The sequence below is a fragment of the Arctopsyche grandis genome, chromosome 7 (genome assembly GCF_051622035.1).
Source record: "Arctopsyche grandis isolate Sample6627 chromosome 7, ASM5162203v2, whole genome shotgun sequence".
Classification (NCBI taxonomy): Eukaryota; Metazoa; Arthropoda; class Insecta; order Trichoptera; family Hydropsychidae; genus Arctopsyche; species Arctopsyche grandis.
The window spans coordinates 31,010,581-31,036,027 of NC_135361.1; the positions used below are offsets into that span (position 1 = coordinate 31,010,581).

A 25,447-nucleotide genomic window follows, 5' to 3' on the forward strand; every position below is an offset into this window, starting at 1 on the left:
ACTACTACTCTTCCCGTTCGCTGAGGAATAGCATAGTTATACGTCAAAAAGTAAACAATACATAAAATCTCCTTTAATATCTAATATATAATTTCGAAAAAGACTTTATATGTATGTATGTTTGTTTGGTTTTTAAAATCCGTGACGTTCAATTTAATAAAAAAACAAACGAATATCAAATAAATATAAATAAATAAATAAAACTATTCAAATAAATTAAATGAAATGTTTACTATTTAGATTGGCCATGTTTAAGCGGTTTATTTTACAAATAAACCGAGCGAAGCCGGGTAAAACCTAGTAAAAAGTAAAAATAATAAATACCTTCATTGAAAACCTCTTTATTGACTTTGTCCTCGAATTTATATGTCCTTAAATCTGAATATTCAAAAATAAGACTGACTAGATTAATGATACTTCCAATCTAAAATCATATGTAAATAAAATATTTTAATCATTCAATTCATAAATTTTACACTCAAAGATGATGTATTAATCGGAGCTCACCAAACCTAACCAACCGATAATTAAAGTTCCGGTCCGCAGTTCGAAGTAGCAACAGCACTTGCCCAAGACAATCATTTTATTATCTAAAAAGCAAAAACTATGTATGTATGTCTGATTGAATCGATAAAGCTTTGTCTAGTCTATTCATTGAAACTCATGTCCAAATACGTGAAACTCATGTCCAATCTTGCATATGGATTATAAAAAAATAAATTTAAAAAAATATACATTTTATTTCAAGAATTACACTCATAAAATGTTTGCTCTTATTTCTGACTAACTATTTGTGTGAAAAAACTTTTCAATCTTATCAGTGATAAAAAAAAAGCCAATAAATGTGCTAATATACATATTATCGATGCGGTGCAAACGATCGAAAATCGCCAGACAGACTGAACCACAGATTTACGACACGTGTACCTTATGCGTGCGCACTGCTCGCACTTACACTAAGCGAAATCTACCCGAAGTCCCGACATACACCTACCCTGTATACGTTCTGTGCTCCTGATACTTTAGTTCTGAATTTTGCCTTATTAAACTCGCCAGAAAGATCCAACTCAATTTTAATAATTGCATCTGTGCTCATCGAAAGGTTACTCGTCATCTGATGTGCAATCTATCATTCGTGAAGTCGAGAATTGCGTTTAAAGCAGCCATCCAGTTAATCTGTTGTCCAGTCTGTATGGCGCTTGTCGATCGTTTGCACCAAACCCACATATTATGTACGGTTCGGTGATTACTGGTCACAAATTACTCGTCACAAAGTCACTAAAATCTCTATAACGGAACATCTGGCAACCGAAAAGTCCATCATAGTAACGAGAACTTGAGTGCCAAATATTGTGTATTCGCGATTTTCATGACAAAAATTGTCTTTGTGACCACCCCAATGTGACGAATAGTCCAATTACCATTATGTACTACATTTCAATTTTTTTTCAGCCGTCAGTGAAATATTTCTCCTATTTTCATTGGTCTGGTGAGGTTAAATCCTAAAATTAATAAAATTCAATAAAAAAAAAGAAAACATTCATCATATTCTTTATTTTTAAGAAAAATTCACATACATATTCGAGGCCATTATATTTCATTATATAAAAATATGCTAATACAGGTAAGGCCATTTTATAAAGACAATATATAATAACATGTAATTAGAATTAATTTCACTTTCTTTATATAATAATTATTATAATTAAAAATTACATAATTAAACCATTTATTACATAAGGGGAAGATTGGAATTGGAATATATGGTATAAACAAGTTAAAAAATTTTGACAATTGGCAGATATGACAATGCACATTAAATACACATGTAGCATTAAGGCACAAAAATAAGCACACATGTTTTCATATATTTAAACATTTTGCAATTTGCTGTAAGCAGGCGGGGACATGTCTATTCTATTCGTGGCCATAACTCCTGCTTCTTCGTTGTTATGGCGTAAATTCATAATTTCTTCCTCGCTCAATCGCTGATATAAACTGAGTACGCACAGCCAAATGTACAAATATATACCTGGAATTAGATGAAATAATTAAAACAAAAATCTTTCACATAACTCAAAATTAACCCTTCAGTTGCGAGGCATTTTAGCCTGTCCAAGATTGTCGAAAGATCGTTGATTTTTTATAGTACAATCAAGACACAAATCTAGACACCCGACAAATAGTACCCATTTTTATTACATTAGAGCCCTTAATTTTTCGAACATTATGTATGTAGGGTTGGAATTGAACGAAAGGCTGATGCATGGGCTATGGCTGAGAAAGAGTTTGTTATGACTGATTGTGGGGTGAGGGATGAAAGGGACAGAGATCTGACTGCCAGTAGAAGTTAGACCTGTACTCCGAGCGGTCAGTCGTCAAACCACCAAAATCATTCATTTGAAATTAAGAAAATTTTGGAGACGTTTGAGAAGCCCTGACATATAAACTAAAACAATGTCATCCGCAGTTCATACGCTTAAAAAGTAATTTTTTCAATTTAAATATGAAAATATTGGATGCGGTTGAGAACCCCTAATCCGCGATATATACATATATATATACATATATATATATATATATATATATATATATATATATATATATATATATATATATATATATATATATATATATATATATATATATATATATATATATATATATATATATATATATATATATATATATATATATATATATAATATATATATATATATATATATATATATATATATATATATATATATATATATATATATGTGGGTGGAATAGATGACGCTATTCAGGACCACGATGGGATGTGGCGGTGGAATTGAATATATATATATATATATATATATATATATATATATATATTCTTATATATATTCTTATATATATATATATATATATATATATATATATATATATATATATATATATATATATATAAATATATATATATATATATATATAAATATATATATATATATATATATATATATATATATATATATATATATATATATATATATATATATATATATATATATATATATATATATATATATATATATATATATATATATATATATATATATATATATATATATATATATATATATATATATATATATATATATATATATATATATATATATATATATATATATATATATATATATATATATATATATATATATATATATATATATATATATATATATATATATATATATATATATATATATATATATATATATATATATATATATATATATATATATATATATATATATATATATATATATATATATATATATATATATATATATATATATATATATATATATATATATATATATATATATATATATATATATATATATATATATATATATATATATATATATATATATATATATATATATACATATACGTTACTTTTTCCATTAAAATAGGAAAATTTAGGACTTTTGAACATTTTTTCGCTTGAACGTTATTTCCGTGGACATTTTGTCAGATTTTTTCGCGAGTACATTTTGCCAGTGCACCAATTCTCGGGTACATTTTGTCGTTGAACCTTTTGGAAGTGAACCAATTGTCGTGTAACCGTTTAGCTTACAGTATAGGCAATTTTGATTTTGATATATATAATGATGTGGTAAGTGGAAAGTCCAATTACTGAAAAACGCATTTGTCATACACCAATTGTCGGGTACATTTTGTCGTTGAACCTTTTGGAAGTGAACCAATTGTCGTGTAACCATTTGACCATAGATGTTATGTATAATTTCGAATTATGTATATAAATTGATGTGTTTCTTGATCTGTATAGTACACTCGTCGCATTGGAGCGATCTGTAATAACGAGTGTAAATAGATTGATTGAACGCAATTTACAAACTTGTCAATTTTTCACGAAAAATAGGCTAATGATTTTATCAAATCTTTTCACATCCTCTAGTTCTGGTTTAAAAATTACAATTAAGTCTATTCATATTATCCAACACTGCAAGGCAACAGACCGGCACAACAGGAAAGACAATTTAATACTATACAGCAGCGCACGTTCATACACGTTTTAGCTGAGTTCAAGGCAAAATCGGCTTACATATATGTTGCAGAGCGCGATGATATGGCGCAATATTGCAAGCTTGTCACAACACTCGCCACTATGACGTCACTTTGTGCGTGAGTATGTCCAGAGGCCGAAGAAAATCGGTTTTGATTGTTACGTTACAGTGACATGTACTGCTGTATAGTATGAATAGATTTTGTCTGCTACTGCTGTTACACCTACGCCACATCAGAATGAATGTGTTCATATAAAATGTACCGAAGAATACGTTTCGTACTGCTGTTTACGTGCAGTGTTTACCTTGGGAAAACTCATTCAAGGCTATATTATTTTGAAATTCAACATTTCGCAATTACAATGTCATCGACAATACATTCGACAACCTTGGGCTAAATGATATGTTATCATTTGACAGCCAAAGGGTTAAATTAAATAACAAATTATATTTCACATGAAGATTCAAAATGGAAACGTACCGCATGTAAGAACACCCACAGTTAAAAGCAAAGAACCTAATCCTGTCATATTCTCAACGAAGAAGCACGCAATGCCTCCTAAGAAGAAAAACAAAGAAGCAACAGAAATGCCGAGACCTTTAGTAATCAACCATGGAAGTAACATCAACTTTTTATTCTGGAACAAAACATATTTTTATATATATTAAATTTTATATACATTGTATATATAGTACTCTTATGTAAAAGAAAGTATGCATCGCTAACCGAATTGACCGCATATAGGAGAGCAATGTTCATAAGAATACCAATGATCTCGGTACCGATGAAAGAGCTCGACATTGACCGCATAACTGAAAAATGCACACATAAAAAGGTTATTGTGTAAATCAAAAATTAAGTTGACAAAAACGAAATAATGAATACCATGATCGAAAGTTTCTTTGTTGATAGAATCGGGTGGTGTTATACCCATATCCGGAAAATCACAAATTAAATAAACGAGATCAGAAATACTTCCCATCTAAAAAATAAATAAATAGAAATTTATTTAATTCATATCGTGTGTGGTGTATAGATTATTTTATACTTTTGTGTGTGTCTTTGCCGGAGCTTACCAAACCGAGCCAGCCGATAACCAGAGTGCCAGTCCTCAGGCTGAGGCAACAACACCATTTGTCCAAGACGACCATTTTGAATTATCTGAAAGGAAAAATCAAAAATTTTACTTAAAATATTGGACTGTATTATTCCTATTTTTTTTTTTTAATTAAAAATATATATTTTCCCATGATGCCATTACAGGTTGATATTGCCAATTTGATGACAAGCCGTTTCAACAATGAAGTCAGATAAATTGGCAAACTCTGATTAAAAACGATTGACCTGGTGTAACAAATATCCAAGTTTGACCAGCAGCACTACAGACATACTTTCGAATAAATTATTTTCAATCAAGGTCCACCCAGGACTTGAATTTGGGAACCTCTCGGTGGTTGGCATTTACCCGACCACCGAGCTATGCTCCTGGCCATTTATTACTACTGATGCTAATCGGATTAGGCCGAGTAGCATCCCAGAGACTGTGTGACCGTTATAATTGGTTTCAAGGATTATCTGCAGACTAAGTGCAAGTAGGCTAAACAATGGCCACCGAATTGACCGCTATTGGTCCCTTCTCAGAAGTGACCGATAGCGTGGGAATACATATCCGGGACGTCGAAGATGCCCTGAGCGACCTATCCGTTATAAGGCGGTACTTAGGCGATATCAAGACACTCTGGACGGAGCACTGCCAGTGCGTGTATCTCCTTAATCACCAATAAATACTGTGAAACAACTTTGGCCTTTGACTTGGATCCTCCACCCACCCCTACGCAACACTACTATGTAAACAGCCACTTGCAATCATACGATTGGTATATTAAAAATGAACTCTTTAATTGAAAAATAAATACATATTAACTAGCTAAATAAAAAGATTAGGTATATTCATAGTATCACAGCATGTATTCACATATTCACGGCACGCCCAGCACACACCACCCCAAAACCACCCCCTGGAGTGTTATCCCTGTATTTATCCGGGCTCGGATTTTCAAATTTGCACCGGGGCCCGGATTTTCTCTCTACAGCCCTGATCAGGAGAAATACTTTATTATGACATGCATACATATGTCACAGTGAAAATATATTTTCACTGACGTTTCCATGAATTAAAAAAAAATCTTATAATAAACTCTGTAATTTGAGAATAAACTGGTTTGTATATATGTAGGTATATATTTTATTTATTGATCTGTGATAGGAAAGTGTGTTAATTCGTCACGATACGTTTAATTGAGTTGTAGAATAATTTTTGGGTAAAAAAGTAACGTTTTTGTACGCTATTTTAATAATTCAGTAAGCGTAATATCGCGTGAGTGATTTATCTGTGAATGTAATGTCCATGAGCGATTTGTCGTGACACCGTATGTATATATTAGCCAGCAGCATAGCTCGGTCGTTAAGCTTCTGCCTCACACTGAGAGGTGCCGGGTACGATCACATGATCTGACCTCGATTGAAAAGAATTTATCCGAGTATATCTGTAGTGCTGCTGGTTAGACTTGGATATTTATGACTACAGGTCGATCGTTTCCTATCAGAGTTTGCCAATTTTCCCTGATTTCATTGTTGAAACGGTTCCCGATTTGACACCACTATTTGATTAATGTACAATAAATTTTATGTACCATAGATGTCTCTTTAATTTGCGAGTTTTCAGTGTCTCGTAATTCAGCGACTTGTATAATAAAAATGCTGTATTGTTTGTAATTGGCCAGGAAGGCGCATTGGGATTCACCTGTAAGGCTTTCCTGATGTAATAAAAAAAATATATATACACAGGGATTTTTTTTCGCATGTAACGCGGTGGAACGGCGTTCCGGCACCTTTTTTCTCGAATTTTTTAATACTTTTTTAACGAATATTATATATAATATAATTTGAATATATAGTGAGTTTCGGCACCTTTTTTTCAAAAACAAGCCCTGTATATACATATGTATATGTAAATCAGGGATGGATTTGCTTCACGAAAGTAAATATCTCAATCATAATCGAAAGAAGAAATGTCACTACATAAAATTCTTCAATTCATTGTTGAATATAAATGAATGTCTTCATTACCGAATTTATTCTTAGTTATCCGTATTTTATTTATTTTTGTTCATTTTAATTCATAAAACGTGTTATTTTTGTTAGTGGCAACCCATTTGACGTTTGATTTGCCGAGCGGACCCCAATTCTGTCGTGCGAGCTATTTTAGTGAGGGGCACTCTTTTTATTTGCAGGGGGAAATATTTTAGAGATGGTCATCTGCATATTATGTCGTGATAAATACCTAATTTGTTTGGAAACAGGGCTATTTTGCCGGGCCGATAAATAATACTCTGTTACACAGTTTGCGGATTTTTTTCGCAGCACGAGATTGTATATATTTGTATATTTATATCAAAGCATGAATCATCGCTATACTTAACTCGCACTATGCATCGAATTTTTCTATACAACGCTATTTCATACAAATATAATAAAACAAAATTCGTGCGATTGCAACAATTTACATAATACATACTACATACATCGTATAGTTTGCAATTGCAAACATTATTGATCGTTCGTCATACGTGTAATATAATACCGAGGCGTTTAAACGAAACTGTGTGATATGAAATGATTCATATGAAATTGTGAATCATGTTTGCTTCATGGTCCGTACGCACCAAACGAACGACGATTTTGGGCCAACTTTTAAAACCAGTAGCGTACAAAATATCGAAATAAAAATTAAATAAAAAAATTGAAATTAAATATCAAAATTAAGCTAACGAGCGAGATTGAGGTAAAATTAGATCATCGTTGATGTTTTGAATTACAACAATGTTTTGAATTACGACGATATTTTTTTTATTTTTTATTTATTTATTTAACATATAAGCCACAGTGACATTACAGAGATCTCCAACGCGTCGCTGTGGCCGGTCATTCAGTAATAATAACATGATAACAGTAATAATAACTTATAATAATAGCAATATTAACACAACATCATTAAAATCATAAAATAAAGAAAAAACATAGATAAAGTAATAACAATCATTAATATTTATAATAGGCAAAATCAACCACTGGCATTCCTCAACAACCACTCAACCAGATTAGTATATTTTATATTGAAGAGGTCAATTTCACCAGAAATCCTGTTAAGCAGATATATCGCTCTAGATATAGGAGCCGTTGACAACATATTTGTGCGAGCCACAGGAGGAACAAACAAATCACGATTTCTCAAGTCCCTGAATTTACAAGGTGCATTAAACCTAAATTCCTTAAGAACCTGAGGATTGTGTATTATCCCATTCAACAGCTTAAAAAAGTGTCTTCCCAGTAACATATTCCGACGAGACTCCAATGAGTTGAAACCTAACGCCCCTAATAGGAATGCACTAGGATATAGCCAAGGATAATAACCACACTGTTTCAAATAAAGATATCTGAGAAACCGTTTTTGGATTCTCTCAATCTTCAATGAATGAGTTATATGGGTAGGATTCCATATAATAGATGAAAATTCTAGAATACTACGTACTAAAGATTCATAAAGAATTTTAAGCACCAACGTACTCTGGAAAGGTTTGCTAACTCTTAGTAAGAATCCCAGCATTTTTGTTGCACGCAAACAAATATTGTCTATGTGTCGTTTAAATTGAAAATTATTCGAGAACAAGACCCCCAAATCACAATATTCATCTACAAACTTTAATTCAACACCACTTAGGCGATATGGATAAATCAAGCGATTTGAAGATCTTGTCACATTGAGAACACAGCATTTTTGAATGCTAAAAAATAATTTATTATCGACAGACCAACTTGACAGCGCATCCAAGTCCAATTGGAGAAGGGCTGCGTCACTATGAGACTTAACTGTCATAAAAAGCTTAAGGTCATCGGCGAATAAAAGATAGTCTGAATACTTAATTATTTTTGAGATGTCATTAATGTAAATTAAAAAGAATCATGCACAGAGTCGTCAAGGCAGGTTTCCGTTAGTACCAGGATGTCAGCACATTGAATAGCCGAGTTAGAACCTAATTCATCCAGTTTAGATTTAAGGCCTCGTACATTTTGATAGAAAATGCTTATATTATGCATTACAACCAGAGAAATATTATAATTACGAGCGAAAAAAACCTTGTTATTGTTTCTTATAAGTCGTCACGATACACCAATGTGTTTCGCCGTCGATGAAATATTTAACAAAAAAAATGTCGGTGATTTGTCAAAGGGTTTTTTTTTCTTTCGTCGAAATAAAATTAATAATCACACATTATCCGATAAATTTTACCTGTGAGATGGATTTAATTATTTGATTTATTTCGACGAGAGAAACAATTGAAGACATTATCCGATAAAATTTACCTCTGAAATAATTTAATTAATTGATTTATTTCGACGAGAGAAACAATTGAAGACAAAAAAATTTCCTTTGATAAAACCGACAACGTCTCGGGTTGAAACCATCACTCGGTCACCCATACTAACACATGATATATGCTCAGTAACTGCGCATTACGGGGAAGTAAAAATAATAATTCTTTGATTTTTTTTTCGATCTTAGTGCGTATCTACGTAAGTCAAAACATCTTCGACAAACAAAAGTCGAGGATTATCTGTATGTGATTGTTGATGATCTAATTTTAGGTCAATCTCGAAAATTTATTTAAATTGGGCATGTTCTGTTTAAACTTTCAATATTTTATTTTAATTTTAATATATTGATTATAATTTTATTTTGATATTTGAATTTAATTTTAATATAATAATAATATTTTTAATTTTGATATTTAATTTCAATTTTTAAATTTAATTTTTATTTCGATATTTTGTACGCTACTGGTTTTATCCTGCTGGTTAAATCGTTGGACCAAAATCGTCGTTGGTTTGGTCCGTACGCAGCATCATTTGAAGTGGAAGATTGTCGCGGTTAACTTATCAACGGACGCCATATAACCCTTTGAGTGCTGACGTCATTTCCGTTGAAAGCCCGCCACGCTGAAAATTTCGCCAACATTTCCAACTAGAATTATTTACAAATCCAATAGAAATCATGTATAAAAATTGTAGCTAATCCAAACAAACCCTAGATAGCTACCGCCGAGGATTTCGAGTTTTGTAAAGGTGTGTTTAGACCAGAGAAATTTTATATTAATTGAAGTGGCTTTAGGCGTCATATTGTTGTCACAGACAATATAATAATATACATATATAAAAACTGACTGTCGTTAAATATGTATGTATGTATGTTTCGGACGATCAACCAATATGGGGAACCAATCACAGCCGAGTAATCGAGAGTAACGTAGGCTCTGGAGCCACTGGAGTCATCGTGGGCGCGAGGGGCAAAGGCCCCAGGGCGACGGAGGCCCTTGGGGAGAAGTCCCCAGGCCGCTGGAGACGAGATCTTGGTGAACACACGGGGTGAGAAAGAGATGGCCGTATACGTAATGCCTGGAGCGCATCATCGGTTTACGGAAATTTTGTGAACGAGTTGTCGTGTCACCATATTACGTGCGCGTACGCCTATAAATTACCTTGCATTATACTACATATAACTTCGTAGTTTCAATTCGTTTTCGAAACCACCCGTTGAAATCAACGGGCACAACACTAGTCCTAAATAATTCTAGCATCAGTCGTGTTTGATGCTTGGTGCTCGACGTATGTGCGATAAAAACTTCTCTTTTTGTTTATATTACTCGCAAGATGGGCAAGTGTATCGGTAAAAATTGCACAATGCATTAAAAAACACACAATAAACAATCGTAAAGTAAATTGATCCGATTGTATTCCGTGCGTTGTAGGGTATTTATAGAGACGTACCGCATAATATTGACAACAATTATTTATTCGTAAGGGCCCTTCTATTATTATTACATTTATCTGTTTTAGACTCTCTAATACATATATCTTGCAACAATATAGAATAAACAAAAGAAGTCTATTAATTAATGTATTATTCCGAAACCAGTTTCGTCTTCTTCATTGTTGGCAAAGTGTAATGCTATTAAAATTAATAAAAATCGATCGCGTAACTTGTATTGGGAAAATGCCGATATATAATGGTGCGTACGCACCAAGTCAACGAAAGACCCCACGGGTCAACCTTTTGAAACCAGTAGCATACAAAATATCGAAATAAAAATTAAATTAAATATCAAAATTAAAATTATTATTATTATATTAAAATTAAATTCAAATATCGAAATAAAATTATAATTATTATATTAAAATTCAAATTAAATATTGAAAGTTAAAACAGAACATACACAATTTAAATAAATTTTCGAGATTGAGCTAAAATTAGTTCATCAACAATCATAAACAGGTAGTCCTCGACTTACGAAGATACGCACTGTTTTTCAAATTTCAAAAAGTTGGCCTTCGTTGGCTTGGTGCGTACGCACCATTAAATGAGTGATGCTGCTTCCAGTAATCACCTATTCGGTTCAATCTGATCGTTTCCATGTGCAACAATCTAGAATACTCAGACCAAGCCACAATCTAAAATACTCGGCAGTTAGGGATTTACATCAGGTAATTCTGCTACGGTAATAAATTCAGAAATTCCGCTGTAAACGAGTCTTTATAAGCGCAGACAAAGCAATTGCACGGATTACACGACCCATGTTCAATGCATTTTTTTTTTCAATGCTACCTGGAAAGGCTTAGCAGGAAATATTCTTGTTTATACAAAATTACAACGCATTTCAGGCTCATGGACTTATCAGCAAGGGTTAAACAAGGAAAATGTACTATTTGTGTAGGTTAATGTCATATGCTATTAAACGAACTAATCTCGTGTATATTTATTTGCCAATTTTTGCTAAAAACAAATGTGAAAAAACTTTTGGAACAACCTGTACTATGGTAGAAATGATTTTTTTAAAAATAAAATAAACCCGATTTCAAATAATTTTCCCGAATTAAATTAATTTTTAAATTAAATTAAATTAATAATCCGATTAAATTATTTTTTTTTAATATGTATTAGTAATTATATAAATTTTATTTTATATAAATAGTAGGTATATATATTGCATTTTAAAACAGAACAGCTTTGCAGAAATATTTGTACTACATATATATTCGAATATTTTTCCTTATTGCTGCCTGCTAGCAAAATCTCTGTTGTTTTTTAACCCTTTGGCTGCTACGAGGTTTTTCAATGTCCAAGCGAAAAATGCTAACATTTGTAATTATTTTGAAAAAAAAATAAATATAATATTTTTTTTTACATACTTACTTCGCCGAACACTCGTAATTTTTATAATACTTTATATACATTTTTAAGAAGCAGTCGTGAACTCTTGCTCTCTCTTTCTGTCTTGCTTTTACATGCGTGCGTGCGAAAGAGATACCTACATATATACACTAAATAAGTTTTGACGATTCTTTTCCGAGGCTTTATTCTTTTCAATAATCTATTTTTAGATATCGATGTATCCTTACAACATGCGATATATTCGAAACAGGTAGCGGTCTCTCTCTCTTTCTTTCTTGGTTTTAATTGTGTACGTATGAGCGAGACACACAAGGATGCGAAGTTTCTAATAATCAAATAATTTTTCAACATGTGTCATAAACATTTTGTATGCATTTCAGTTGCATTTGATTGATTGCATGAATTCGTGACGTCTCGTGACCTATATAATTGAAAGCGGATTTCTATTGTTTTTTGCCATTTATTTTAACTCTGCAAAATGATTTCGGACAGTGAAAGTGATGAAAGCGAAATAATAGCTCCTCGCCGAGGAACTCGACAAATCAGCAGCTCTACTGATTCTGAAAATGAATTTATCGATAATAATCAATTCCCAAGTAATAACTCCTTATATGACATTGACAACGAACCCGAAATTTACTTTGATGATGAACCCGAAATTGATGAGCTTTTATTTAAAAAATTGATAAATATTTATAAAGCTTGATTGAAAAATAAATATAAATACGTATATAAAAAAAATGTTTCGTGCCACTGATGCGCTGGTGGCTCAAAGAAAGTATTGAAATACGACAATTAATGACGTCAACAACGATCGTCGTAGCAATCTTCGCCGATTTCAAAACAACGATTTATCGTTGTTGTAGCAGTCAAAGGGTTAAGATATATTTTTCCTAATTAGGTAGAACGAAAAGTAGGTTCTTTGTCTACCGGGAAATTCATATACAACTATAATACAATTCCAGAATGCGTTTTTCAGTAATTGGACTTTCCACTTACCACAGCATTATATATGTAAATATATACCAGAAATCAAAATCAAAATTGTCTCTACTGTAAGCTAAACGGTTACGCGACAATTGGTTCACTTCCAAAAGGTTCAACGACAAAATGTACCCGAGAATTGGTGCACTGGCAAAATGTACTCGCGACAAAATGTCCACGGAAATAACGTTCAAGTCCTAAATTTTCCTATTTTAATGGAAAAAGTAACTTTATATTGTATTTTATATATCTATCGCGGTTTTCACTGAATTCGTTTAAATGTTAGGGATTCGGTGACCGGAAAGGTTGCTCGAAAGCGGTACCCGCACGGGAAAATTTGGCTATTGTCGAAACCCACTATGGACAATTCGCCACTACGATCCGCCCAGAAACCGGTTTGAATTCTCGCCCGTCCCCACAAATTCTCGTACGCGCAAGTAGAAAATTTGAGTGAAATACTATTGTCCCAAACGCCCATCCCCACCTATCGCCATATACACACCATTGAAAGTTCAACTGAAATACTTTTCGCACTCGCCGAAATTTTTCCCTAAGGCATACATATATGAACGCGTGAATTTTTGTTTGTTTTCTCGTCACTAGTTTGTGTGGTTTATTTTTATGGTAGGATACTATAATATTAACATATGTACTTACTACTTTTTTATATTTTTTATTCGATTTTACATTCTAGTTGATTTTCAATTTTGTATTTTAAACAACAATTAGCGGTGAAATTAATATCAGCCAAATATCATCGTATCCTGTCCAGTGGCTCGGCATTTGGGGTGTCTGGAAGTAACCAGACTGATTAAAATATATTACATTGGAATTCGATTATTTTTGTTAATATATTACATATATTTGAATAAAAATGGTCAATAACTGCAGTGTTCCCCCACCTCGCATTTTAAAGCTGTATTTTTTTTTGTGCAACTAAACACCGTACCTGGCAACACTGAACCGACTCTCTACTCGTGCGGGTAATCCCTGAAACTCATAACTCCATTAGTCATCGCCTCGTCGGATCCAATTTCGATACTGGATATCGATCGGTTATTGATCGTGCATTCGTTATAAAATTCCAACATACATATGCATTTGTTTACAATTTTTAAAGTAACCAAAAAATCCATAGATGTCAATGGATTAATTAATTAATTGTAAATTTCGTGTTCTTCTGCTTCTGTAAATACAGTGATTTATATAATAAAAATGCTGCATCGTTTGTAATTAATTGTCCAGGAAGGCGCATTGGGGTCTTCCTGTCAAGTACTCCTGGTCAGAGAAATGTTATAATAATAGAAAGGCCTTCACGAATAAATAAAGGTTGTGGATATTTGCAGGTTCTATATCTGCGAATTATTGGCTATTTGCAGGTACTATGTATATCTGCTAATTATTGGCTATTTGCAGGTACTATATCTGCGGAAGGCGCAAAGCCTTCTGCGCATGCGCGTGAATCCGATTATAATTTTTTACATTTAATGTATGCTAGATTTGTTTAATTTTATATTGTATTGTAGATTTATATCATTTAGCTAGTTCGCGGCTTGTATTATACGTTGTATATGATAATAAGTATCTAACAATTGATAATATTAACTAATTTGGATTATATTTTTTACTCTACGTCACTTTACGAGTTCGAACTAAATTTTAAGAGGTTTAAAACAAAATTTTAACAGTAAGCACGCTGACAGTGACAGTTTATACGCATGCGCAGAAAGTTTTGCGCCTGTCGCAGATATAGTACCTGCAAATAGCCACAACCATAAATACATATAGTACCTGCAAATAGCCACAACCATAATTAAATCTGTCAATATTACGCGGTACACTCCTCTCCACAACTAAGCTACAACGCACGGAATACAATCAGATCAATTTAATTATAAAAATGTATCCCATATTGTTTATTGTGGTTTTGAAGGTATTGTGCAATTTTTAACGATGCACTTGCCCATCTTGCGACTAATATAAACAAACAAAGAAGTTTTTTTCGCACATACGTCGAGCACCAAGCATCAAATACGACCGATTCTAAAATTATTTGGGAATGTCTGTGGACAATCGTGACTTGACAACAATATAACGCCTAAAGCCACTTCTATTATTATAACATTTCTCTGTTCCTGGTATATATATATCTATGTACAATAAAATAATACAATAAGAAGAATGCTAATCAGAAATCTACAGAATAATAGGAATGGCATAAACGATGATTAGCCTGAGAAAAATATGGAAAAACCGTCCTACATATGTATAATGAAAAAAAAACGATAATCCGTCATCTCTATCCTCAAAGAGCTTTTAGTTTCAGAAAGACTCTCCAAAAAATGTAGAATAAAAAATAAGTTTTTTAAAAACATACCTCTTCTATAATTTGCATATAAAATTATTATTTTGAATAAAAATACCAATAATTTTATTTTACTACCGCCATCTATGTATAAAATTAATGACTACGAGACGTCACCCAGATTAAAAATTTTCGATCTTGAAACGCTTCTTAAACGATATTTTATCTCTATCGTAATGGCGGAGGATCCATTTACTTATATTGATGACCAAAATGAGCAATATGGCAAAGTATGAAAACGATCGGATAAGAAGCAAGCTTTTTCCTGAATTGTTATCGTAAGTGAAACGTAAAGGAGTTATGTAAAAAAGGATTATTTCCTACTTTGGCCATATTTCTAGGAAGAATGTGGATAGTCCAGAGAAATTGGTAGTCACTGGAATACTAGAAGAAAGGCAAATGACAGGATCGCCTCCCATAAGAAGGTGAAACCAAATTAAATAATCGTCCATAAACGCTACTTTAAACTTGGCACAAGATCGGGGGGGATTGGAAGTGGATCGTCCACTGTATTCCAGATAATAGAAATGACCTTGACGATCAACATTGAGCAAACCAGATTGAAGAAGAATTTGTATACATCATATTTGCAAGCAAAAATATCACATATGTTTGTCGGTTGGTGCCGGGTTGTGTCCTAATTGAACGCAGCTTTAGAAAAAAGATCAAGATTGAACGCAGTTTTAATATAGATATACATATTTAAACAGATAATACCAAAAAAAAATCGATGAGGGGCTTTAAAAACGCATCAGCAACCAAATAGTTAAACAAACAAGACCCGTCTCCGATAAACTGGCGGGTTTGAATAAAACATGACGATTCAAAATCATCCAAGATTGTTTATTATTGCAATAGGCCACGTTTGTCATACACAGAACATCAAAACACATCGAATACGGAGAAACGCAGTGTGAGCAATGAACTGAAAGATAAAAGTATTTTACAAAAACAAGCTTGTTATATCTTATATGTACATACATAAGCACAATATGAAAAAAAAACGCAATATTCTCAATATACAATAAACAAGTTTGCAAGTCCAGCCTTGTCTAGAGATCTATTGCGTATTTAGAAATGGGTAGCACTTATCGGTCCGGCAAAATAGCCCTATTTCATTAAATAATAGACATTATATGCGAATGCCCATCTCTAAAACATTTTGCCCTGCAAATAAAAAAAGAGTGCCCCTCTCTAAAATAGCTCGCACGACAGATTTAGTGTTCGCCCTGCAAATCAAACGTCAAATGTAAATAAGAACAAACAAACAAATCTAATCTTAAATGAATAGGGCCAACCCTAACTTAACCTAACCTAATCTAACCCTTAAATAAATAAGTGTTGGCTGCTAAGATAGTACGATGTGTTTGGATGGATATTACGATGTGTGGACCATGAGAAGAGTGGGAATGGACAGGAACGGAGCGACACGCTAGCATCCAAATGTTAAAAATTATAATTTCACTGAAAGGGGCCAGTGAAATGTATTTCACTGAACTATACCCAGTGAAAATGTAACCGGTTATGATTTCACTGAAACGTCAAATTTTATTTTTGTTACTGGCGACCCGTTTGATGTTTGATTTGCCGGGCGAACGCCGATTCTGTCGTGCGAGCTATTTTAGAAATGTTAATTCGACATTAAATGGCGTTTTGACAAAAATTTTATCCTTTTAAGAAAACATCTAAAATTCACCACCACTATTTAGCAATATTTTTGGTATATTTATATATTATTCTAATATATTTTTTAATATTCTTAACCGCTACATGTGGTTGAAAGCATTATTTTATTATTTTTTCATATCCATATTTCATCAGAATTAAATTTCTATCCGGCTGTGAAGTTGTTAAAAAAAAAACACGACTCTAGATTAGGACTCCGACTCCGAATTTATAAATGTCAAAATTAATTTAACTATAATACAACCTATGTACATATTTTAAGAATTAATCTTAAGTTAATGATTTAATTTAATTTTAAGTTTAATCGGACGATCCCCAAGAAGATGGAGTGACCAGGTCCAGGACCAGGTCGAGAGGGCTGGAGAACCATGACGGGCCGCAGTATAAAAGATATGTAGAAGACAGGAAAGTCACGACTCTCAGACATGAGGAAAGCGACCAAAAAAATAATTTAATTTAATTTAATGTATGTTTATATATATATAATAAAATGTGTTACTTATGTATTATCTAGCTGTAGTATATGTTTATTAAAATAAAAATAAAATTTCATTTAATTTATGATGTTAGTTAAACTTTTTTCGTTTAATATTTTGTATTGATAATTCACAAATAAATATATGAAACAATTAAAATGTACACATTCATTGTAACGGATTTGTCAAATATCGGCCCTCTCCTAAATTCGACCTAAACATGAGAAAACAAAAAGACAAATACAGAAACATTAGATATTGGTGAATCACTCACGCTCGTTACTAATTCAACAAAAATAATAAAAAATAAATAAATATGAAATGGGAGTCGCTCGATTTTTAACGACTCCGACTCCACATCCCGGCTTTCTATACTTTGATTATTGTTTTTTTTTATCAATTTTTACCATAGTGCCATTACAAGTTGTGCATACATATTCAAATATGATCCAAATTCAAATATAAATTAATATATTATACCCAGTTTTGCGATGAAACTTTTCACAATGATAATTTTCAAATTTGATAAATTGTCAAAGGGAACAATTTAAACGTCCATTTTATAAAATAAATTTTGTACATTAACCCTTTGCCCGCGTCACCAAATTTAGCGAACATGCCCTGTACGCGGCTGCTTTTTTTGCTGATTTTGTTATCGCGTTTTCGACTATAAATATAGGTTGTAATATTTTTTTGAATTTTACAACCTATATTTATTTTTTTTGACTACTGCCATCTATTGAATTTGGTAAAGTATACATTTAGTAATATTTTCAACCAAGTTATAAAATTTTAACACAATAGACGGCTCTTATACAGGTTGGAACTTCCAAGACATCTATGCGTGTCTCGCGCGCTGAGGGCATGTTCGCTAGGACATGTATAGTAGTCGTACGCGGTGGAAAGGTTAAAAACAAAATGTGTGCATTTCTAAATGACGGATACAGATTGCATTAGAAAGTTTGCTTTGACCATTGAACAAAATATTCGCTACTTAAAAAGTGGATGAAATGTGCATTAAAATGACAGATGAACTTTAATTCGGCAACGTTGCGAATACAAAATACGGACCAACGTCTGATTAGGTTTTATTTATTTATGGTTTGGTTAGGTTAGGTTAAGTTAGGATTGGTTTTATTTATTTAAGATTACATTTAGCCAGCAGTTTGGCTTAGTGGTAGCGTGTATGTTTAGCACCATGTGATCAGTGGGTTCGATCCGCTATACTGCTGGTTAGATTTACGATTTTGAGGAACCGTTTCATAGTTGAAACGGTTCCTCAAAATCGGCAAAAAATCATCTTTCCTGTTGTCACAAATCTTCTGTATTTATTGTGTGTATAATTTGTAAAAATTATGTACAAAAATCTAAATCCATAGGATTAATTCTGTAATTAATTAATTAATTAATTGTTATTTTGTGTTCTTCAGCTTCTGGAAATACAATGATTCATGTAATAATAAATTGCTACATTGTTTGTAATTAATTGTCCAGGAAGGCGCATTGGGGTCTTCCTGTCAAGCCTTCCTGGTATATATCATAAAATTTCACTATTAGAAACAAAAGTAAACACTTTTGACAGTTGACAATTGTCAATAGCGGAAGACTGCAACGTTGCCACTTTTTGTATCCATTCTAATGCTAAAATCTATTTTTTCATATTTAATCATATTTTTTAATGGTCGATTTATAATGCCAAAACATTTTATTCGATGCACAATACGATATTGTTTAATGCACCGAAAATAATGCAAATTTTTAATGCACAAATATTTTTCTGATTGTGCAGTTAAGCCGTACCCATTGTCAAACCCTGTTAGGAAACGATCGACATGGATATTAAAAATATCCAAATCTAAATAACAGAAATCTGAGCTATCCCTAATGTCTATCACCATTTAATGATAAGACATGTAAAATCTTTGAAATTATGCTTTTTTTATATTATTTCCATATATAATATGTAAGTATGTACCTATACATACGTATGTTCTTCAAAGTAAACAAAGTTTAGACTAGATTGAACAATGGAGTAGTTATTAACCGTTTGCCAGCGGCCGTCTTCTATGGAAGCTTTGCGCGACAAGTCTGTAGCGCGGCTGTCAGAATTTCTGAACTTTGCACGGGTTTTTGAGCCTTATATGCGCCTATTTCAACTGTTTTAAGGTTCAAAATTGGTTGAATATATTACTGAGAGTTGAATGCCATCTATTCAATTTGCTTAAAATTAATATATACCAGTCAAAATTAGTCTTTTGTGGAACCATACTGAAACCTCGTTTATGTGACGTCACGTCTATTGAACAATGGCGACGATACATCTCAATTGTATGAAGAATGATTATTTGACAATGAAGCCAAAACTACGAGATATATGATGTATTTTATTGTTTAAAATAATACTTCATGTGTTAATTAACATATCTGGTTACTTGAGTAAATATTAAAATCTGTATTTAAGGTCGAAAACTCGATTGCCAAATTCGCGAAACATGTGCCGCCGCGTACAGGGTTTGTTCGCTATACAGGTAGTCCTCGACTTACGACGGTTCGCACTTACGACCGAAAAAAAATAATATATTTTTTATTAATTAATTATTTTTCAAAAACTGATTACCTTCTCTTTCGGAAGAAATGAAACATCGCAGTAGTTTTAAGAATTAAGTTATGACTCATTCTTTTGGGATTCGTCACCAGTCGCACGACGGTAACAAACTCATACGGTCGTTACTGTTTGTTACATAGCTGTTCGTTATTGTTTTAGGATGTTTATTTTCTCAATTCCGTGTTGATTAGTGCTCAAATTTTTATTTATAAGAACATTTATAATGTGTGATAAAGAAACGTGATAATGACTGATAAAGAAACTCTTGTTAAAAAAAAGAGAAAGGTGATACAACTTAGAAATGAAACTTGAAGTGATAAAGCAATATGATAGTGGTAAAAAAGTGATGGACTTGGCAAATAATTTGAAATTGTCACATTCAACGGTTTCCACTATTTTAAAAGATAAAGAAAAAAATCGTAAAGCCGTTAAAGGGTCCTTGTCAATCAAATCTAAAATAATAAATAAAAAAAGACTCGGACCCATTCAACAAATGGAAAAATTACTAGTGATTTGGATCGATGACAAGATTGAAAAACGAATTCCATTGCGTCTCTTAAAGCTCATTATTTAATAAAAATTACATTTGCGCAAGGCATTGAAGCAATAGAAGAAGGAAAAACTTTTCAAGAATTTTGGAAAAATTATAATATCCTTCATGCTATAAGAAATATAGATAAGAGATGGACCCTTTAACGGCTTAAGAAGTTACTTCAGCATGTATGTACGGAATATGGAAAAAATTCACCAATCGATTTGAACTCGTTTCTCTTTGCATATACGAAAAAGAAAAAAATGTCGAGGATAATCGTCTACAATTTGACGTAGATAACGAAGACATCAACCAAATTCTTGAAAATGATTCAGAAGATCTAACCAATGCAGAATTATTAGATCTTGAAACTCAAATGGTTGCAGAAGAGGATATTGATGAAAATGAATCAGTCACATCTGCGGAAGCGCTGAAAAAATTTGTATTGAAAGAAATGGCTGCTGCTTTAAATTTAATTAATCAAGGAATACAAATGTTTGAAATGATGGACCCAGACAGTGAAAGATTTTCAAATGTGAACCGCAGGATTCAAGAAAATCTCGCATGCTACCAAGAAATATATAGAGAAAAAAAACAGGATACCGTTCAAATAAAATTAGACACATTTTTCAAAAAAACTCATACGACTGTATCTCAAACTGAAGATGTAGAAATTGATTGTACTTATGTGATAAGTGATGAGGATGTATAAATTATAATTAATAAGTACGGATGATGTAGATGTTTAATTTTTTTTAAATTTAAATATGAATTCATTTGAATTACTTACTGTATTAATAAAAGTAAGTAAAATCACCGAAAAAAAATATAAATATATTCCTCGACTTACGACCGAGGTTCAGGAACGTATCTCCGTCGTAAGTCGAGGAATATCTGTATTTATTGGCAAGGGCAAAGGGTTAAGGAATACAAAAGTCTGTATAGCCTCACTTATTTACTATACTTTGTCCGTTAACACTCTCTCAGATACCTTGCAAGTTTCAATCATATCTCTCACATGTATACTTCAACTCGGATATCTCTTTGTCATACCAGGAATACATCATATCATAATTCTCTGAACGCATTAGATTGAATGCAACTATTTACCAATCAACGTACAAGTTTCTCATTTATACAAAATTCACTTTTGACTTGCCGGATATCCGGCACTGAAGTCGTACATCATTACATTATCAAATACATTTGTATTTAAATAATCTCATTTTATCTCCTCTTCCATATTTTCATACATATCGATAACTATGTCTACTGACACAGTATCTATCGACTTTATCAAATAGGTCATTCGACCAGTGAACTCTATTTGTATTGTTTTTTTTTTTAAAAAAACATTTATGTTTGAAAAAATACTATAATAATTTGTTTCACTAACAATATTGTAGTATCAGATGCACATATAAGAAGTATTTAGATACATTTTTCCATCTAATATGAAGATTACAAGGTTGGCTTTGAAATGTAATGATCAAATACTATGTAAATAATACAGAATTTTGCGGTTTGGCATTTTAATTGCAAATATTATGATATAAATTGTAAATTTATTTTCCTGTGGGTTTAACCATTTTGACCTATGGTAGAGTGTGTTTGTATTATCGCTGACTATTTATATTTTTGTATGAATATACAGAGCCGGGTCAAAAAAATTATCATAATACAGATTAACAATTACTTTTTCTATTGTGAATTTGTGTAAATAATATTATATGCACGTATTATTATACATATACAAATATTTTAAATTAGTTTTTCCTCGGTACAATTCGTCATGGCTTATTTTATGAATCGAAGCATTACTTCACAAATTTATTTATAATACGTACATTAATTTTTCATTGAATCCGTATCAAAATATACATAAGTTGTAAAGTGACGGTACCGTTCTCAGTACGTAACGCAATTTTAGACTGTTTTTCATCAAAATAAGATCCAATCTGTAGGTATTTTTTATAACTTTGATTTTTATCAAAGCTTGAATTTAAAGCTAATTTCTAAACTTTGTAATAAATAGTGGACAGTGGTAGCCCAAGTTGCAAAAAAATTATGTAAGAGATAAGGTTTATTAGCAAATCTAATTTTTTTATATACATATATCGATAGCTTAATGTATGTCCATTTTTGAATTTGTATTTTAAGCTTGTAGATACAGGAATAGTCCAGGTTTTTCCTTTCAAGGTAATTTATGTGATATACATAAATTACTTTAGAAGGAAAAACCTGAATTATTACAGCATCTCCAAGCTTAAAATTAAAAAATGGACATACAATATATATGCACTAAGCCATCGATATGTTGGCAAAAATGATTTAATTCGTAATTGATAAATCAATCATGTCATAATTCATACAAAAAATCTACATAAAAGCAGAGACACGGCATCTTACATTTCAGACTATTTTTTAAATAAAAAATGCGCTGCATGCGATTTTCTTTTACAAAACAGCGTTTTCCTTATACATTTTGTTGAACTTTTACCGACATAATTTATGTATTATAGATAAAAATATTGTTCCACTCTTACCTATATATGTACTTAATGGTTATGGAATTATAATACATAGATAAAAGTGGATCAATATTTTTATCTACACAAATTACAAGTCGGTAAAAATGCAACAATATATTTTTTTTATTGTGCAAAACAGAATTATAAAAAAATTATAAGGAAAACGCTTTGTAAAATAAAAGTCGCAGGCAGCGCATTTTTTATATAAAAAATAGTCAGAAATTTAAGGAGGTACATATATAGGGCTATATTAAATTAAAACTACCTACTTATAGATAGTTAGTTGGCCTACTGAGATAGGTAATCCGCCTAAAAGTCGGATTTGAATATAAATAATAGAAATAGTTTTAATATATGTATATATATATATATATATATATATATATATATATATATATATATATATATATATATACATTTAATTACTTATCAAACAGCAAAGTTTAAAATTATGAAAGTGTGCGGGCGCACAAGTCTGTAGAGCATATGTATGGATGCATATATACAAGCATGTGAATGGACAAAACAAATACAACGGCTTGTGAATTTTTGGCAAAATGTGGTCGTGGTCGCGGTCGCAAAACGTGGTGCGTTCGACCGATCTGTCGACGAAGATGGAGGATACTTCCAACATCCAGAGCACAGGATTGGAATATATGTGATTAGATTGCAATATAAACAGTATATACCTGGCGAACAGTACAGCAACGACACACAACCAACAGCGATCACCCGCCGAATGCGACTCGTGCGCATTTCGCTTCTTCCGACGATTCCGATTACTGGAGGGGGTTCGGGGGAAATCTGGCCGAAAGCGCGCAGCTTACAACCATCTGCGTGGAATATATTTTGTATATTTATTTAGGTAATTAGATTATTAGTCACATTGCGATCGCCCAAGACAATTTTTGCCATGAAAATCACGAATGCTGAATATTTAGCACTCGAGTTGTCGGGGTCTACCTAACGGGACTGAAAGTGAAAAGCCCGAAAAAGTAAATATCGGAAGGCAAAGATCGAAAGATAAAAAAGGGTGCATGGTAAACGGTACTATGTATATTTAATATATATGAGTGCGGTCTCCGCGACGAGCCGGAATGTTAAATTACAGAAAACGCAAATATCGGAAGGCAAAGATCGAAAATCGAAAGATCTTAAGTCGAAAGATCAAAAAAAAAATGGGTGCATCGTAAAAAGTACATACTCACTTAATTTGCGCGAGCAGGATACAACAGGAACAAGAGGAACAGGCTTTTCCTCCCGTATTAAGAGGGCTGGACAGCAGCGCCTTGTCCATACAAACGTACTATACTTCTCCCTTCCTCAATTATGGCACTAGATAAATTATTTTTTACTATGCTATGGATATCCACCATTGGGGTGCATCTATCGTTTTATTTTTTTGATTAATTATTTTTTATAGGTGCTAGGAGCCGCCAAACATCTATAAAATCGCCTCTTTTTTACACCCACGAAACGAGTCCAGCGTGCTTATTTAACGGTCGATTTAAAAATAAATACGCCGATAGATGCACAGAAAGTATCTTTCTCATACCGATGATGATTTTTTTTTTTAAATTGGTACAGTTTTGGAGGAGAAAATAGGAGAATACGAAACCTCGATTTTGTCAATTTAAAATACGTTTTATCTGGTCGAAGGGCAACTGTCGCATTCACTCAATATATATATTGATATATATTGTCGCATTCACTCAATATATACATACACTCAATATATATATCGAAGAAACGAACGGTAACAAAATTAAGGTTTCGGGTGTAGCCCTCTTAATGTGCGCGCGCAGAATACATGAGGAAAAGCCTGTTCCTCTTGTTCCTGTTGTACCCTGCTCGCGCAAATTAAGTGAGTATGTACCGTTTACCATGCACCCTTTTTTTTGATCTTTCGACTTAAGATCTTT

At 32.2% G+C, this 25,447-nt stretch overlaps 1 protein-coding gene across 2 annotated transcripts; it reads right to left on the reverse strand.

Moving 5' to 3' along the window:
- Positions 1–1,533: 1,533 nt before the first annotated feature.
- On the reverse strand, positions 1,534–24,306 carry LOC143914813 (uncharacterized). 2 transcript variants are annotated; one of them, XM_077435167.1, is made up of 6 exons: positions 24,215–24,306; positions 5,136–5,220; positions 4,945–5,041; positions 4,786–4,871; positions 4,540–4,696; positions 1,534–2,032 (listed from the first exon to the last, which is right to left on the reverse strand). In XM_077435167.1, the coding sequence occupies exons 2-6, from the start codon at positions 5,208–5,210 to the stop codon at positions 1,872–1,874; spliced, it is 576 nt and encodes a 191-aa protein (XP_077291293.1). In that variant the 5' UTR covers positions 5,211–5,220; positions 24,215–24,306; the 3' UTR covers positions 1,534–1,871. The 2 variants fall into 2 exon arrangements, with proteins under 2 accessions (XP_077291293.1, XP_077291294.1); XM_077435168.1 differs by lacking the exon at positions 24,215–24,306 and having other exon boundaries at positions 1,535–2,032; positions 5,136–5,240.
- Between the last annotated feature and the right edge of the window lie 1,141 nt (positions 24,307–25,447).